Below are 18,047 nucleotides of genomic sequence, written 5' to 3'. Positions count from 1 at the left end.
GTCTACAAGAGCTAGTTCCAGAATAGGCTCCAAAACTACAGAGAAACCCTGTCTCGAAAAATCAAAAAAAAAAATTGTTTTGTTTTATTTTTTTTGTGTGTGTGTTCATGTGTTTGCAGAAGCACAAGCAGGTACCAAAGCCAGAGGTGAGAGTTCAATCTTTTCTATGACTTCTCAGGAACACTGTCTAACTCGGCTTTGACACAGGTCATTCAGGGACCTGGAACTTGTCCATTTAGCTACGCTGGTTGAACAGCGAACTCCAGGGATCCACCTGTCCCTGCTTCCTGGGCTGTGATTACAAATGTATCAGCATGTCTGGCTCATTTTTCTGGCACGGATCCTGAAGGCTGAGCTCAGGTCCTCCTGTCTGCACAGCAAACACTTTCTCAGCCGACCTCTCCTCCCCGATCCCTAGGTTCTTCTCTACACAAAATATTTTCAGTGTTTTTCCTCCTTAAAGAGGTACTCCCATGGGGCAGAGATGCTTCTAAGGGAAGGACTCACTGACAGAAATTCCCTGAAACACACAGAAATTCCACAGCACTGACTGAAAGAACATTTATTTTAAAATCTTTAAAATTTCTGCTGTGTTTTCATACGATTTTGTAATTTAAAAACAACCCTACACTTATACATAGATTTTTACACGAAACATCTGGTTGCCTTGCAGATGACCAGCAAAATTCATTATGCGGCAACTTAACCTTTGCTCACAAAAGTCTTACTTAACTAAGTACTTTAAAAAGTAGTTCAGTGGTTGGTAGAGAATATGAAAAGAAAAAAATCAAAGGCGGTTTTAAATTTGAAGGCAACACTCTTCATGGAAACCTTGTGATCTGCTTTTGAAATTGCTATTGTAGGAGTCTCAAGCCTGTGATGAAATAACTGTATAAGTAACGAGGATCCGTACAGAACACTGTGCCCTACAATTTAGGAATGGGTACGGCCGCCATGGCTATACTCTCAATGGCACACTCATCAGTTCCCCTGCGGATCCGGAAGTAGCCGCTCTCTCCCCATTGGGTGCCCCAGCTGTTCTTCACAATCCAGTAGGCTATACCGGTGTCCGGATCCCTTCCATAGCCCACGAGCAGAACAGCGTGATTTGTCAGCTCGAAGGGGTTGAAAGGGTCACTGAGCCCAGTGTGGTGGTAGACGCCACTGTGGTAGTGCAGGAAATCGTCATGGACTTCAAAGGCAACCGCCATGGGCCCGTGCTGGACCAGCTCAAGCTTCATCAGGGCTTCATTGCAGCCACCGTAGAAACCACCCACGTAGTAGTACTGTGAAGTGTAGTAGCGGAGACAGTTCTCCTTCGGTTGGCAGGGAGCATCTGTGGCTGTGTAAGGGAAGCAGTTTTCTTCCACCACCCCAAAATCTTGGGCATACTTTCCTGCAATGAGGTACGGGAACCCACCATCACAACCTACGAATGAAAACACACATGGTTATTACATTTCCGCTGGAGGAAGACGGGCCCAACTTCTGCTATGTCCTGCTTTTTTCTTCTCTGTTCCCTGGAAGTTTTTCTGGGTTTAAAGAATCAGCTCATTCTCCCTTCCTTGGATACTCATCTAACAACCCCCCGACCATATTATGAGGCATTCACTTAACACTTAGTAAGGAATGTAGCAACTCTAGCACAGAGGTTGAGTGACGGAGGCTTGAAAACCAAAATAGGTTCGAATCCAAAATTCTGTGAACCATTGAATACCTTGGTACCCCTGCTTTCCTAAATGTAGATGGTGACAGCGCCACCCTCAATGTATAAAGTAGTCACTTCACATAAAGACAGTCAGTTTAGTGAGTGCCTTCATTGCCATATAATCCCTCCGCCCACTGATTCCTTCTCAATCAATTCTCCCATCTTCATCCTCAGTAGCTTTGTACCTCCATCGTTATTCTCATCCTTGTACCTACTTAACTTTTGTTTCTGTTGCCTAATTGTACTTCATGAGCATAAGGAAACTTTTGATAGCTTCCACCTTCCGGGGTCTAGGCTGTACAACATGGCATGTAGTAGTGCTGAGAGAAAGAACAGCTCACTATAGTGAGCCCGCAGCAGTTTCACTGGAGACCAGTAGCCACCTCTAGACTGGCATCAGGAAACTTTACAATGGTAGTATTTTAAAAAGGATTTTCTTCTAAATCATATCTGACTCTTGTCTACAGCCAGTTCTGAAAGGCTAAGGACAGAATGTTTAATTCTCTTAGAAACAAATAGATATTATAGCTTTATTAGGAACTGGATCGTGAAAAAAAAAAAGATCACCATTGGAACCGAAAGTTGCAATGCTTAAAAACTGTGTGATTTCCTAAGAAAATTTGCTCATATGCCTGCTTTGTGGAGTTTTGTGCACTGGTAGGTGATATTGTAAGAGGTGGTACTCCCTTGGCATATTGACAGCTCACTATAGGAAGCAGTAGATTCCATGATAAACTGTCCACTGGTAAATGATGGGGCTAGATTCACACCAGAGTTTTCCGACTATAGACACTGTACTTTTCTGCTAGGCCACCCCTTTACTTTTGCCAGTGATATTTGCTGACATGCAGCCAAATAGCTCATGACATAGCTCTGAAATATAGCCTTTACCTTGGGCATACTTGCTACAAGATACAACCTCTTGAGGACTCAGGATTGGGGTCTGAGTATTGTTGGTTAATATACGGATTCTGGATTCTAGCATACCCATAGAGGCAAATGAGTAGCAGCTTCCACAAGATTCTGTAGATGAAGAAAAAACAATATATATACATTTATTATTTATTATATTGTTTATAATCTCACAAAGAAACATGAAAACTGGAATTCCTCTTGCTATAATCTTTAAACAAACCAATATAGCTTTATATTTCTATTGTCCCAATGCCTCTCTCATCTTTGCCATCGCTTCAAAGATTACATGAAGATTATGCCTATACCAAATCCAAGATAAAACCAGCTCTACACAAGATGTATATATCATTCAATTTATTATATTAGCTTCACAAAACTATTTAAGTGCTCAGCATTCCACTATGAATCTACAGATTTGTGAAGTCAATTTAACTAATTTTGCATAGAGGTATGTTCAATAAATCTGATTATTAATAATTTGGTAGCTACCTTCTGTACAGAAAAGTACTATGAAGCTATTATGCTTTTAAATGTTAGCAAGAATACTGTCTTTCCTTCTCTAGGTAATGATTTATGAACCCCCACTGGAGGGAGAGAATAGCCAAGACTCTGTTCAACCTCCACCACCATAAACCCTGCTTGAAATACTCAGATTGTTGTTCCTTGCACTTGCTGGGTAATCCTCAAGGGCTCTTTATCTTGCCACGTGACACCGGAAAGGAGTTCGGAGCATGTTTGTGGAAAGAATGAATCAAGAGATAACAAGTAGGCACATTCTTGCAACCCAGAAATGAAGCAAATTCAAGGCAAACTATCAATCATTTATTTCTGAGCTCTAGGGAAAGCAGAACTTTGGGTCCTCATGTGTGAGTCTCCTTACAGGACTCCCACCCTAATCTTCCAAAAGCCTCATTTCTTCTTAACTCCTGTCATGTCTGATGTTCCCACAAATTATCCCTTCTAAAAGTCTCCTATTTATCAGTTTTATACACTGCTCTTGCTGCTGAGGGATCATCTAAATTATGAAGATGAAAACAAACACCTGTAATGGTGACTTAGAAGTTACTAGTCTACAGTCTTTTCACTAATAACCAAGACCTAGAACTGAGACAATGACCTGAGCTGACAGCTAATCCACTGGTTCTCAGTGTATGGGTGGTACCCCTTGCAGGGGGTCGCACAACCCTTCCACAGGGGTCACCTAAGACCACTGGAAAACATAGCTATTTACAATACGACTCATAACAGTAGCAAAATTACAGCTATGAAGTAGTAATGAAAATAATTTTATGGTTGGGGGTCACCAGCCATACAGTTTGAGGAACTGTATTTATTAAAAAGGGTATAGCATTAGGAAGGCTGAGAACCGCTGCTAACCAATAGCAGATGTTAGCATTTTATTTTCTCTTTGTGCTGGGCTAGGGGCCTTTGCATTTCTTTTTTAATGATTGTAATTTTCAATTACTATTTTGTTTATTCATGAAGGGCGAAAACAAATTGTAAGGGGAAAGACTGTTATCGACCTTATTCACAGAACGACAAAGGAAATCACATATTTCCTTCTCTTGTTTGGCTTTTGCAACAGTCTGTTTCCGATTGTCTCTCCTTGTCACGCAATCAATAAGTACATAGAATATTAACTTCAACTCTGCGGCTTCCAAGCCATCTAGGAAATACTTCCTTGGGACTCTTCCTTTAACCAAGGGAAAATCAAAGAACGGATTGTGAACAAATAACCAGAGTCACTACTGCTCGCTGGAGACATTAGCCACCCAGATTCCCCAGGCTGTAACAACCATGGAGACAAAGCTCGTAAGTATTAATCATTAAACCCACGTTATCTGACCATCCGCTGTGATGGGAGGGACAGGTCACAAGAACGGCCCCATGGCTCAGAAAGTGCTTTGTTTTGAAATTACAGGAATGTGAAAAGCCCTTACTTCCCTGACTTTCTGGGAAGAATGTCAACGGCTAAGACAATCATTGCCTCCTCTCAAACAGAAAACCCAGTCTGGATTCCAAAAGAAACATAGTATTTAAGACAGATATAATGCAATAAATAAGGAGTCTGTCTTTCAGAAAGTTCTGCGTGGGACCCCCCTTCTACACAGAGATAGAACACCATGTCTCCATAGTTCACATCCTCCAGCAGTGGGCAAGACACTGCAGTAGCATGGAAGAGAGCCACAGTTCTCGCCTCTCTTGCTTTGCCTTTGGCATTTCTTTGCATCTTAGTGCAAAGATAAATTAGGTAGAGTGAACAATTTAAGGGCCTTGTCTTCCTGCTCTAATGAACATTTATAACCAGGACTTGAGTGGAGTGGATTCTAAATAACAGGAAAGTCCTCCCCATTACCTAACATGACCCTGGAGAGCCACTCTCATTCTCCCAGATGCAATAAGACCTGGTGGAAGACAAGGTAAAGCCACTTCACTGAGTTTTCTACCTCCTCTCCCCACTTCCACCTCTAAGTTAATCTAGCTAGAAATAAGGCATTGTAAAAAGCTGTTTGAAAGTGTAAATGTAAAACTTCACTTGTCTTTCCAATATTTCCTTTTACTTTAACCTTAATTTGTTCACGTACTGAAGAAAAGTTGTGAATTCCCTCAACTGTGGCCAGTTTAGAATTGTGTACTCTATTGACCACTGGAATCAGGAAAGTGGAGCATTTTCAAGGACCTCAATTAACAGGAAGAAAATGGGGAGGTTTGGGGACCATAAGAGATTTTACTAATATCCTAGGAATCAATGTCAAAGAATTTCCTTCAGAATGTCTCATTTCCTTCCCCTTGATGGCTGTCTCACCTCACCTATTAGCCACACATGTAGGGGTAAACTGTACCCTTCCCCACCAGATTCCACAATTCCTTTATGAATGTAATTATCTCATGTTGTACTTTAATGTTTTGCTTGTGTATCCTTCTAAACTCTAAATCTTGTGAACAAAAGCTATTAATCTTTAAATACTCTGCTATTATTAAAAAGCTTCGGAGGGGATAGAGAAGGGACTTAATGGGCAAAGTGCTTGTTATGAAAACACAAAAACCTGGTTCAAATTGCCAGGACCCACAAGAACAGTGGGTGGGGCAGCACAAGTCTGGTAACCGCAGAACTGGGTTGATGGAATCAGGTAGAAGGCTTTCTGGGCAGCCAGTCTGGCCGAAATGGTGAGCACAAGGGTCAGTGAGAGATGGTGTTACAAAGGTGATGCATGATGAGAAAGAAACCCTCAGCAATTTCTGGTCTTCAAACACACAGGTGAATGCAACCACACATACATGCATATACAGCACACACACACACACACAAGCTCCCTAACTTAGAATAAATACTATAAGCAATGAGAGATGCAGTATCAAGGCATCAACAGCCCACATCATTTACTAGTTGCTATGTCCCAGACTGCCAATAATGACATCAACACAGGGCATTCCTTACTTTTCCGGTCTGTCAAGTAGGCGCAGAAACTCTAAGTTAGGGTTCTACTGCTGTGGTAAACACCATGACCAAAAGCAACTTGTCGAAGAAAGGGATCATTTCAGCTTACATTTCCAGTTAATGGTTTATTATAAAGGTAAATCAGAGTAGAAACTTGAAGCAGGGACTGATGCAGAAGCCATTAAAGAGGTCTGCTTACTGGCTTGCTTTTTATGGCTTGTTCAGCTTTTCTCATAGCACCCAGGTCCACCAAGCTCATGGGTGGTACCTCCCACAGTGATCTGGACCTTCCCACATCAGTCATCCATCAAGAAAATGCCCTACATGCTTGCCCGCAAGCTGGTGGAGTCATTGCTGCTTCTAAGGTTCCCTCTTCTCAAGACTCTAGTTTGTGTCATGTTGACAAAACACTAGCCAGCACCTGGTCTATCTGCTGATCAGTTAAACTTTAAATCCTCTGCAGCTGAATGACAGGTTAGTACATTCATGATTCCAGGGAATTGTTTGAGAGTCCAGGTTCTCTTGGGCTGTCCTTAGTGGCCCCAACAGGTATTTACATACCACTGCTGGAATCTGACCTAATATCCTTTCCGTCATAAGGTAACACCACTTTGGAATTTATTTTAGCTTTGAAACTTAATTTAGCAACACCAAACTTTTCAGAAAGCTTTATAGCTAGAGATTGGTTATATAATCTGTAATGAGTCTCTATGCAATTGTTGAGTTAAAGTTAGGAAAGTAAGATTCTCTGTCATCAAGTGCAGTTAAAGGAAGTTTTATAATTGCCAAGCTACATCAACTCATGGCTTAGGAAACTGAGTTAGTCCTTTCTATCAGAAGCCATATTTTGATGTAAAATAAATTGAAATGTCCATATACAGCTTAAGAAATCTAAGCTTGTGTAGATTAAAGATCACATAGCGGGAGAAACAGGAGGACAGATAGCAGAAGAGATTCAACAAACCAGCTTAACTTCCATTGGAAAGAAGACCAGTTTAATGGAGGGGAAGGGGGGATGGAGAGGGGGGAGTGGGAGGGAAGTGGTAGGAGGGGAGGAAATGGAAATTTTGATTCCTACTATTTATAAAGTAATAAAAATTATCAGAGAAAAAAATCAATTATTTCTTTCCACTAAAGAGTCTCCTAGCAGCCAGGTAAGTGAGGTCTACTTACCACTCTGATGAAATCCATTCTGAGAATGTTGAGCTCTGGGCAATTTTTAGCAAATTTGGTCATTAACACAAAGGAAGTGAGTAAGAATTCAAAGGACACTTTTTTAAAATGATTTTTTTAAATACACTCTATAGTGTAGGCTACCTACCAATTGGCAGTTCTCCCTCCTTGGTCTCCACAGCACATGGTCTCCATCTGTTTACTAAAGTAGAAAAATCATGCCATCCCTTCCCTGTGTCCTTAAGTCCACTCTAGAGCCTAATATACAATGAGCACTCAATTACCAACAGCTTGGGGTAACTTAATGAAAACTCAAACTATTGCTAGTTTTACCTTGGTTACGGACGGGGCTAACAAAATTAACACCATTTACGTCTCTCCAGTCCCAAGATTCTGGCAGATTTAAGATCTGTTTCTGTATTTCAGCAGTCATCGGGGCAGGTTTGGGCCTAAAATGGAAATATATAGATATATTTAATACCAACATAAAGTCTTTCCTAGGAAGATCATCTCCTAACCTCTGATTCCAAGGTTTAAGCCACAGTACTACTGTCTTCATGGAGAACAAAGATCACTTGTCCCATGAGTGGCTCAACGTGACCATTACACAATATGTCAGTTATATTTGCTCAACTGCACAAATAGCGTTCAGTTATGACAGATGTTCAGGATCTCTTCATTTTCCTTGTACCATGAAAGCTACTTTTAATATACTTGAACAGTAACATTCTCTTACTTTTGGGAGACGTTGATCAAGTAAGGAGACCCAGGTTAAAGATTTCATTTAGATGTTTTAGAGAAAACATTGGACTAACTGGTGTTTGACTTAAGAGGTAATGACGGTTCACACTTACTATGTGACATTCTGCAAAAAACTGTAATGTCACAAACTACTGTTTATTCTTTTGTTGTTGTTGTTTTTTGTTTTTTGTTTTTTTGGTTTTGTTTTTTCAAGACAGGGTTTCTCTGTAGCTTTGGAGCCTGTTCTGGAACTAGCTCTTGTAGACCAGTCTGGCCTCGAACTCACAGAGATTCGCCTGCCTCTGCCTCCGGAGTGCTGAGATTTACAAAAATTCAATATAATAATAATTAAAAAATGTAAACGGTAACTATGATAACTACTGTCATCATCATACACGTCACTAAGAGTACTAAATGAGATGTTGGCACTGTGAAATGATTTCTGGTACAAACTATACATTGAATTGCTAACTTCGGTCTTTCTTCCATCTCATAAGGAAGAGCATTTGGTCATAACACACACATACTAAAGAAAATAAAAGTTGGGAAGCAACATTATATGGGCACAAAAAGAAAGAGAAAGAGGAATTTAGGGTACTAACATGAGAATTAGAAACACTTTAGAATTAGTCGCCATTATCTGGTCTTAATGCCTTGGGCCTCAATGCTTTAGGGATCCAGCGAATCTGTTTCAGGATGAGTGTCTGTGTGGAGTGAAATCTCTGTATCAGCGAGTTGCTCAGAAGCGATAGTATTTGTGTGTGATTGCAGCAGCTCCCTGCTTCTAGCCTCAGCTTAATAATATGAGACTCTACTACACAACTACATATTTACAGCAGAATCAACTTAGACAAAAAAACCTACTAGAAATCATGCAGAGTTCCATATTTGCTTTAATAGTTCCTTCTCCATATGACTTTTATTTTCATCTTAAACTTTCTATGGCACTCTAATGGTAATAACTTTTCATAATACAACAGCTGGTGTGAAGACAGAGTCAAAGAGGAAAAAGAGTCCCCCTGAAACATATAACACACGATAGAACTGTAGCTTGAAGCCACAGTCTCAGACAGAGCAACCCCCTGCTTCCATTGTGAATTCCCTCTGCCTTAGGTTTCTGTTAAACAAGTCTCAATGTTTTCTCATAGATCATTAGAACTCTGCTTAATAAATCCAGGAAGGGGATAATATGACACATTCTCTGTCCCAGTTTTGACCAAAGCAACTCATGCACTAGAAGCCTCTAGAACCAGCTTTGAGAAATACCATAGCACAGTCTTTTGCAAAGGGGGCAGACTATGGGAAGGGTGTTATTAGTTGGATAAGAAAAAGCCCATAGTGTCTCATAGTTGAAAAATTTCATTGAATATGGGTCATTAGTCCACAGGCACAAAAGTTAGAGGTATATCTCAGCTAGTTCAAAGAGCTCCATCTTTGAATGGATGGCTTATTTCAATTATATAAAAAAATTAGAGATTCTATAAATATCCAGGAATAACCTATGAATGTCTTGAGAATGGAAGAATATTTTCATATCAAGAGAAAATAACCATCCTAAATAACTTATCAACCCCATAATCTCTCTATTGGCTCTAATTCCCTTGTCTTTAACCATAATGATTTCTTCTGAAGAAAAGCTTGACACCACAGGAATAGCTTCAGATGCGTAACAAATGCTAAGGTACCACAAATCCACTCCTATCTGGATGCAGCCACAGTTCTAGAAAGAGAATGCAGAATCCTCACATTCTTACTCAGAGAAATACAAAACAATATGTCTTCCCAAAGCAGGAAGATGAGGTATCCAAACAAAAACTGGCAAATGCTACCAAAGCCAAGGAGGTGGGAAGGGGTGGAGGTGTACTGAGAAATAAGGAGTTAATATTTTTTCCTGGACCTTAAAACACCTATATTTCAGATTTTTTCAGTGGCAAATTTGACAGTTATGATTAGCAAGCTGAGAGATAGTGGTGGGATAAAATGGAGGTAATATAAAAACAAAGTTTCTAAGAATGTCTATCATAGTTTTCAAAAGCAAGTTACGATTTAGATGACCTCGGATACTAAGGATGAGTCTAGTCATTAGATTGTGGTCTGTAACAACTGTCGCTGGGGACAGGAAAGTGAAACTGGCAACACTTCAAAGAATGACTAAAAATGACAACAAGAAGAGACAAGACAAGATACAGGAAGAAAGAGAGTGGGGAAAGGATGTGAACCAAGAGCACAGCAAAGACCCCAAAACACAACTTGGGCAAATATACTTGAATATGAAGGAAGGTAGAGGAAAAACTTGGACTACTAGTTCAAAGATGAGTCATCCAGGCGGGGCTTGAGTGGAGGGAGGGTGACCTTCAGTACTGAAGTGACTAGTGACAAGGGGAGGTGACTGTTACCTAGGGATCCTTTGATTGTGGCCACCACTTCTCCTGACCAGATCTCTCAGGCTCAGTTTCTCGTATTCCTTGTAGGTGGTTGCGGTCCAAGACTTCTGAACAGTGTTGATGGCCTTCACAAAGCTGTGGTCGTAACTGTAGAGCCTATTGGAGTATCTGTGGGAAAAGGACAGAGCTTCAGATGTAGTCTTCTCTGCTAAAACTACTTGCCAGTAAAACTGATACTCACACTGTGCATCAAGGTGGGGAGTGGTGTGGTCTGTGAGGAACACAGAAAGTTGTTATGTCTCCCACAAAACTTCAAGTTAGCCAAGCAGGATGTATGACATCATTCAGTAGAATACTTATATGCTAGTGATAGATTCGAAACAACCTAGATCAGTGTCCTAAAATAAGGAACTTATTAATACAAATGACACTTCATTTATATGTATTTCATGCTAGAGAATATATAGAAGATTATGTAGTGATGTGAAGAGAATTTACATTGTATTAATTTTAAAAGGTAAAGTTTATATAGAATTAATTTTTGTAAAAGTCTATATATAATTTATTTTTAAATCTTTATTTATTTATTTATTTTGGTTTTTTCCAAGGCAGGGTTTCTCGGTAGCTTTGGAGCCTGTTCTGGAACTAATTCTTGTAGACCAGGTTGGCCTTAAACTCTCAGAGCCTGCCTCTGCCTCCTGAGTGCTGGGATTAAAGGCATGCATCACCACCACCTGGCAGTCCTATTTGTTTTTTTAGTTGGCAGAGAGTATTAGCTTTTCTGCATGCCCTATTTATTTATTTGTTTGTTTGTTTGTTTATTGAGACGGGCTCTGAACTCAAAATCATTATGCACCCAAAGACGGCTTGGTACTTCTGCTCCTCCAGTCTTTACTTCCTGAGTGATGGGATTATAGGCATGCATCACCACACCTGGTGAATGCAGCGCTGAGTGCAGAATCCAGGACTCTAGGCATACTAGGCAGGTACTCTACCTGCCAAGCCAACCCCTTTCAAAGTGCACACTTATAATACGCTACATGAACTAAAACAGAGAAACAAAAGTATATGTAATGGACACATGCTTTATAAATACACACTTCCTAAATATTATTCCACATAGGTGCTTTATGCCCTGAGTATTAAAAACTGTTAATAGCCACAATATCTGAGACCTTTTAAGAAATGTGGATAATATTCAGCTCAGATCCCTGAAATCAGAATCTGAAATAAGTTCCACATGTGATCCAGACAGACACTAACATGAGAATCACTTGTCTGCTTTATAAAATGCTCGGCCATGGATGTAAAAATAATGTAGAAACAATGACTTTTTTTTTGATGTTAATTATTCACTGAATTCCAACCTTTGTCAAACCTGTGTGTCAACAGACAGCAATTATGTAAGTGACCCTTATCCTCCCACTGTAAAACACTCTGGGGTTGAGCAGCTGTAACTCATCATTCAAGACTGTCACCAACATTCTGTTAGACAACGTTAGATGCACCTAGAGCAAGAGACACCTAATTCAGGCACTCTGGAAACTTTTCTTTCACATTTGTAGAGAAAGTGTTTTGACAGATTCAGGGAAACGGAGAACACTGCAAAGAAAAATGCGCATCCACGTTGATAACCATTTTAATCATAACTCCTTCCAGAGGCTGCGAAGGAACCTTTATTAGAAAAGCTACTAAGTGCTCCAGCCTTATTTTGACCTTAACCCAACAATGAAAAGAAGTGACAAGTTTTTTTGTTTTTGTTTTAAATTTTTTTAGACACAAGAGTAAATTTCAAAATGTTCAGTGAAATATTTTAAAATATTTTCCATCAAGCCTGCTTTTTCCAGACTGGTAAAGTCTTGAGAAGCTTTCTCCCCACTTCCCTCACTTGATCATAATAGCCAGGAGAGCTTCGTATGCTGATATATGCATTACGGCATGACAGGATGCCACTGTAGCTCTTAAACGCTACTTTTGGCACTCAAGAGTCAAGGAGAGCCGGGCGGTGGTGGCGCACGCCTTTAATCCCAGCACTTGGGAGGCAGAGGCAGGCGGATCTCTGTGAGTTCGAGACCAGCCTGGTCTACAAGAGCTAGTTCCAGGATAGGCTCCAAAACCACAGAGAAACCCTGTCTCGAAAAACCAAAAAAAAAAAAAAAAAAAAAAAAGTGTCAAGGAGATTAAAATGAAAATCAAGTTATCCAGAATTCCAGTATGTTTGGGGTGGGACTCCTGTGACCACATCCCTAGCTCAGAGCTACTGCCAGCTGAGGCTGCTGAGGAGGAAGGGTCAGGTTTCCTTAGGGGTGTGGCCTCAGAAAAGTTGCTCAGCTCAGAGAAGGATGCAGTTCAAACTGGATCCAGTGAGCTACAAAGGAAAGAAACAGCTATGAAGTTTGAAGGGACCATGGGAGGGTAGTCTAGGAGAAGGTGGAGTGGATGAGTGGAGAGCAGATATGAGAAAAATACATTAAATACACGTATGAAATTCTCAAAGAACAGATATAAATAAAATAAAATAAGATGAAATAATGTATTGAATATTAGGTAACAGATAACTAAAAGCTGAAAGAGATCCTAAAGTTAGTTTGATCACAAATGTTTATTTTAAATAGAAGGCATTATAGGGAGATTCTTTACCAAATGGTGCAATATTTGAAAGGTCTAGTCAGGCCTACCTGTGCATAGCACAGCAAAGCATACAAAATGGACAGCTTTTAGGAAACTATGATGCTAAAGAACCATGCCACAAGAGCTGGAGAGCTGGCTCGGGGGTTAGGAGCACAGGCTGCTCTTCCAGAAGACTTGGGTTTGATCCCCAGTACCCACATGGCAACACACAATGATTTGTAACTCTGGCCAAATGTCTTTTACTGGCCTCCAGGGACATAAGGCAAGTTTGCGGCACACTGACATATAAGCAGGAAAAACACCAATACACATTTTTTTAAAAATGAAGGAAACTAAAAACTAAGAAAGATTTTTTATAAAAAAATATTAGAAAAAGAACCATGCTATAAAAATCCACTGAACTCAAAAGGAGGAACGCAGCGTTTTCATTCTGGCCACTGAGAGGTAAGAGTAAGTCATCTCTCCAGCCACATCTCCCGTGCCCTCTCTTCTGCAGGTGCTCCTCACCAAGGTCAATTGTCCTTGACTGTTGGGTCTGTATACTTTTAGTGGCTTTTACAGCTACACAAAATGGAACAGGAAATATTTGTTGGTCCTCCCTCTTGCAAAACTGATAATGTCTGAAAATTCTTCTTTGTGTGGTTCTTTATGGCAGATACCTGAATGAATGAACACAGTAACTGCATTTTATAAGTTGAACTGTATCCTTTGGATAAGGAAGGGAGAAATACTGCAAATATATTATAATCTCAAATAATAAGTAGGGAGGTAAAAGGCGATACATAAAACCCTTACCTCCAATATCTTAGCTTGAGATTGGATTTGGAATCAGCTCTTTAAAGAGGTGATAAGAGCTAAATTAGGTCATTAGTGTGGGCACTGGTCTAGCTTAGTTAAGGTCCTGAGACGAAAAGTTTAGGATACAGCAAAGAAGACCAAATAAGGAGACAGTGAGAGAAGGCACCAGCAGCGAGGGAGGAAGAAACCAAGGTGTAGCCTTCAAAATGCACAGCAAAGAAAACTTTCCTTTAGGCCACCCAGTCTGCCATGCTTCTACATGATTGTCGAGCAATGACACTGCAGAAATACCAAGAACTTTAACTTCAGCTGTTTGCTGTATTTCCAGTTTGTTGCATTACCTGGTCACTCATTGTAGCATTATCATAACATATATTAAATACATTACTATACCACAGCCTGTGAAATAATTTTTCTCTACTAGTCATTAACAATTTTGCTCCTCTGATCGTTCTTTTTAGTTTTAACCACTCCCCGTTCCATTGGTTTTGAAACGTGTTGAAATATTTATTACCTTTCTCCCACGAGTCCACGTAGAGTTCCAGTACAGTTTTATGTAACACAGCTAAGTTCATAAGCCAAAATTACAATTGCTCAAAGTGAACACACTCATACCACACGTACCAAAAGACAAAGCTACGTGGACGCATCCCTCACCACAACTCACTTTTCCTGGAGACTTCCAAGGTTTGCCATGTTCACGTTAAACTTCTCCAAAGGACTTGCCATCTTCTTGCCAGTAAAGCAAGCCCAGTTCCGACCCAGCACATCATGCACCCATCCAGTCATGGTCTCATGGCAGTAACTGATAGCGGTGCTGCCTTTGACTTCATACTGCAACCACGTGAAAAAAAAATGAAAGACCAATTACACCTGTGTTCAGCTCTCAGGTCTCTTTCCCCGGCTTCCATTTACCCCAAAGATGTACTGTAGTAGCCCTCTGCCAACTAAAAGAAAAACTTTATTTTTGCTGATGATGTCTGGTAATTATTCTAGAAATCAGAGAAGTCAGTTTTTCTAAGATTAGCGTTGTTGGTCACCAGACAAAATGTGCTTTCAGGAAGGAAAGAATGTCTATGGAAAAAGCTTAAATACTTAAGGCAGTTATCATAGTCAAGGTGATTTGCATTTATTTCCTTACAATCAATCAATGAAGAAATGATTAACAGTTCTGTATTTCCCATGACCAGTCAGGGAGTCATCCTTCCTCTTGAAGGCCACAGGGCTGTTACCTGGCAGGAATAGGGTTTTCCTCCTCTGATTTTTTGTCAGAAGAAGCTCCCTTCAGTAGACTCTAAGAGCAGATGGCAAATGCCTTCTGTGTAGCCAAGCAAAATCCTCTTTTGCAGTTAATCTCCTGATGTACTAGAATATGCCCATTATGAAGTACTTAATATTGTCTCCACTTTATTTCAGTAATATGGCCCTTTGCGTGTTTCCATATGACCACGGAAAGAACACTGTGTGGTGACAGACCCAGGTTCGCATTCAGATCCATTGGCTTTACAGCCCCATTACTTTCACATAACGACATCTTATCAAGGAGGAGAGCGTGACCAGAATGAGCTCGGAGGGAGGCAGGCAGAAAGAAGAGAGGCTTGAACATAGAGCTAATTGGTAGAAATTTGAAGGAGACTCTATTAGGCTATATTTATCTATAAAAGAAGGACACCAGGAAAAAAAAATCACACCCAAAAGTATAACACTGGGACTCCATGATCCAGTTAACATGTCCCCAAATGGAAAAGCCCAAATATTTTAGGCTATGCAGAGTGTAAAAGTTAACTGTATCTGCTGGACTCTGCCACACAGCTGGAGAGGTTGAGTTTCATAAAAACATTTTTGACATATTGATTTCCAACTTACAATGTACTTATCAAGATCTCAGCCAACTTGAGTTACAGCCATACTGAACTACAGAAAACTTCTGTTATCAGTAGACTAAATATTGCTGACCTTACACAATACACCTAAATTCCCTAGACTTTAAAAATTTGTTTCTTTTTGGTACTAGTTTTTTGTCGTATTCATTAATCTTCTCTTGTTTGTTTAAAAGGTCAGGTAGACCGGGGGGGGGGGGTCAATGCTGATTGGAGAAGAGCATCCTGAAATGTTTTAAGAGCCTTGAAATTTTCCTTACAGCATACTGTCTTCTCTCTTTGTCTCTCTCTATACTGGTATGTCAGTAAATGGTTACTGCAGTATAATAGAAAAGTAAAAAGGAAGAAGACCTAAAAAGTTTCAAGTATAAAATTTGAGAAAAATTTTATTAACTAATAACATTTTGCATGGTTAATAAGTTCTTAGAAAAGCTGAGCCAACTAAGGTTTGGGAAAATTGGGAATGTGCCTCATACTGCGTGACAGTTTCCCAGGACTCCTGGAAAGCATAGCTGTCTATTAATACATTGTATACAGCTGTTTTTCTACCACAAACCCCCTTATTTTACAAACAATGTACAGGTTCCTTATGCATCGTAGGGGTCCACGCCAACATAGAAATAGTATCTCAAAGGGCAGAAATAAAAGATCTAAAAGGTTTGTTAAACTACAATTTAATACCAACCACTCCTACAACCAAACATTGTTCCCTATACCAAGCAGTGTTCCTACATACACCACTCCTTCACAAGGGCTAGAGTGGCCAATGACACAGAGAAGAGGAGGCAGATACTACAGAGAAGTCTAAGTTCCCAATGGTTCCTCCACCTGTGTTATCCTAACACAGATAAGGAGCACCATCTTTCTACTGTTGTAAACATTAAACTTCAGCTAACACTCATTTGTTGTTCTTGCTTTTTGTCTTGTTTTTCAATCCCCTGGACACTCTGAGAACACTTCAGATTAGCTGACTCAGGAAGAGCTTCAAACTGTGGCCCACAACTATTTCCAACTCTTAGCAGGGAGTTACAACCGCAGGTCAGAGATGAAGGAGAGAGCTTAGACCTTGGAGGCCTGGAATGTCTAGACAGAATCCAGCTCCACCACTTTGGGCCTGTCTGATCCTGTGGCAGTGTCTTCCCTCTGGTCCACTGGTAAAGTGAAGTTGTTAGTATGAAAATCCATCTCACAGACCGTGTTTATGTATTCTGCCTCAAGAAACCTCTATGCTTATTCTTTCCCCAAAAAACATAAGCACTTTGAAAATCAAATTTTTGTTTATTTACTACCTAGCTCCATGGCAGTAGGAAGCAATTAATTATTGAATGAATGAATAAATGAATGAGCAAAAAATGAATGATTAAGACCAGTAAGCCTGATTTCAACATGGACTTACAAATTTCAGAAAAGATAAGAACTTAATAAGTAATATCAGAATTGTAATGCCAAGTCATTCAAGAGCCAGATGTAAACAGTGTGTTTTCAGAAATGCCCACTCTCCTCTTCAAGCTTGTTTGTGCTGCAAATTCAGGTTCACCTAGAAGTTCCAAACACTCCCTTGGAACTACCAGCCTATACAATCTCACTTCTGTGGTTCTACACAGAATTAGCATTGTTACTGCAGACACTTTAATGTATATACTTCAGGGTAATTAAAAAAAATACAAGTTGGTTATCATAACTCAAATCCTCTAAATGTAGTAGAACTGGCATTTGCAATCACTTCTGATGCATTGGATTCATAGAACTGCTTTTGATGGGGTGCCAATTGTAGAAGGAGCTGCAGGCCACTCAGCTCCTAGCCACCAGCTAGCTTTACCCAAAATAATTACACAGAAACTATATTGTTTTTTTTTTTTTTGGAGTGGGTTTCAGAATATTTTTTTTTATTTTTTATTTTATTTTTTTAATTAATTTATTTATTTATTAAAGATTTCTGCCTCCCCCTCCCCCAATAAAGTCCCCCTCCCTCGTCAGCCCTAAGAGCAATCAGGGTTCCCTGCCCTGTGGGAAGTGCCAGGACCACCCTCCTCCATTCCAGTCTAGAAAGGTGAGCATCCAAACTGCCTAGGCTCCCACAAAGCCAGTATGTGCAGTAGGATCAAAAACCCATTGCCATTGTTCTTGAGTTCTCAGTAGTCCTCACTGTCCACTATGTTCAGCTAGTCCAGTTTTATCCCATGCTTTTTCAGACCCAGGCCAGCTGGCCTTGGTGAGTTCCCGATAGAACATCCCCATTGTCACAGTGTGTGGGTGCACCCCTCGCGGTCCTGAGTTCCTTGCTCGTGCTCCCTCTCCTTCTGCTCCTGATTTGGACCTTGAGATTTCAGTCTGGTGCTCCAGTGTGGGTCTCTGTCTCTGTCTCCTTTCATTGCCTG

The 18,047-nt window shown here is 40.3% G+C and overlaps 1 protein-coding gene across 1 annotated transcript in view; it reads right to left on the bottom strand.

Annotated features, from left to right (window-relative positions):
- Positions 1-224: 224 nt before the first annotated feature.
- Positions 225-18,047, bottom strand: part of Ctsc (cathepsin C) — a 34,013-nt gene continuing 16,190 nt past the window's right edge. Inside the window, exons 3-7 of the mRNA XM_057756447.1 lie at positions 14,457-14,623; positions 10,373-10,528; positions 7,569-7,684; positions 2,600-2,731; positions 225-1,429 (exon numbers count right to left, since the gene is read on the bottom strand). Of these exons, the coding sequence (XP_057612430.1) occupies positions 927-1,429; positions 2,600-2,731; positions 7,569-7,684; positions 10,373-10,528; positions 14,457-14,623 (1,074 nt within the window). The 3' untranslated portion in view covers positions 225-926. The remainder of the gene's footprint in view (positions 1,430-2,599; positions 2,732-7,568; positions 7,685-10,372; positions 10,529-14,456; positions 14,624-18,047) is intronic.

The sequence above is a fragment of the Chionomys nivalis genome, chromosome 23 (genome assembly GCF_950005125.1).
Source record: "Chionomys nivalis chromosome 23, mChiNiv1.1, whole genome shotgun sequence".
Classification (NCBI taxonomy): Eukaryota; Metazoa; Chordata; class Mammalia; order Rodentia; family Cricetidae; genus Chionomys; species Chionomys nivalis.
This window is presented reverse-complemented; position numbering and strand designations above follow the sequence as displayed.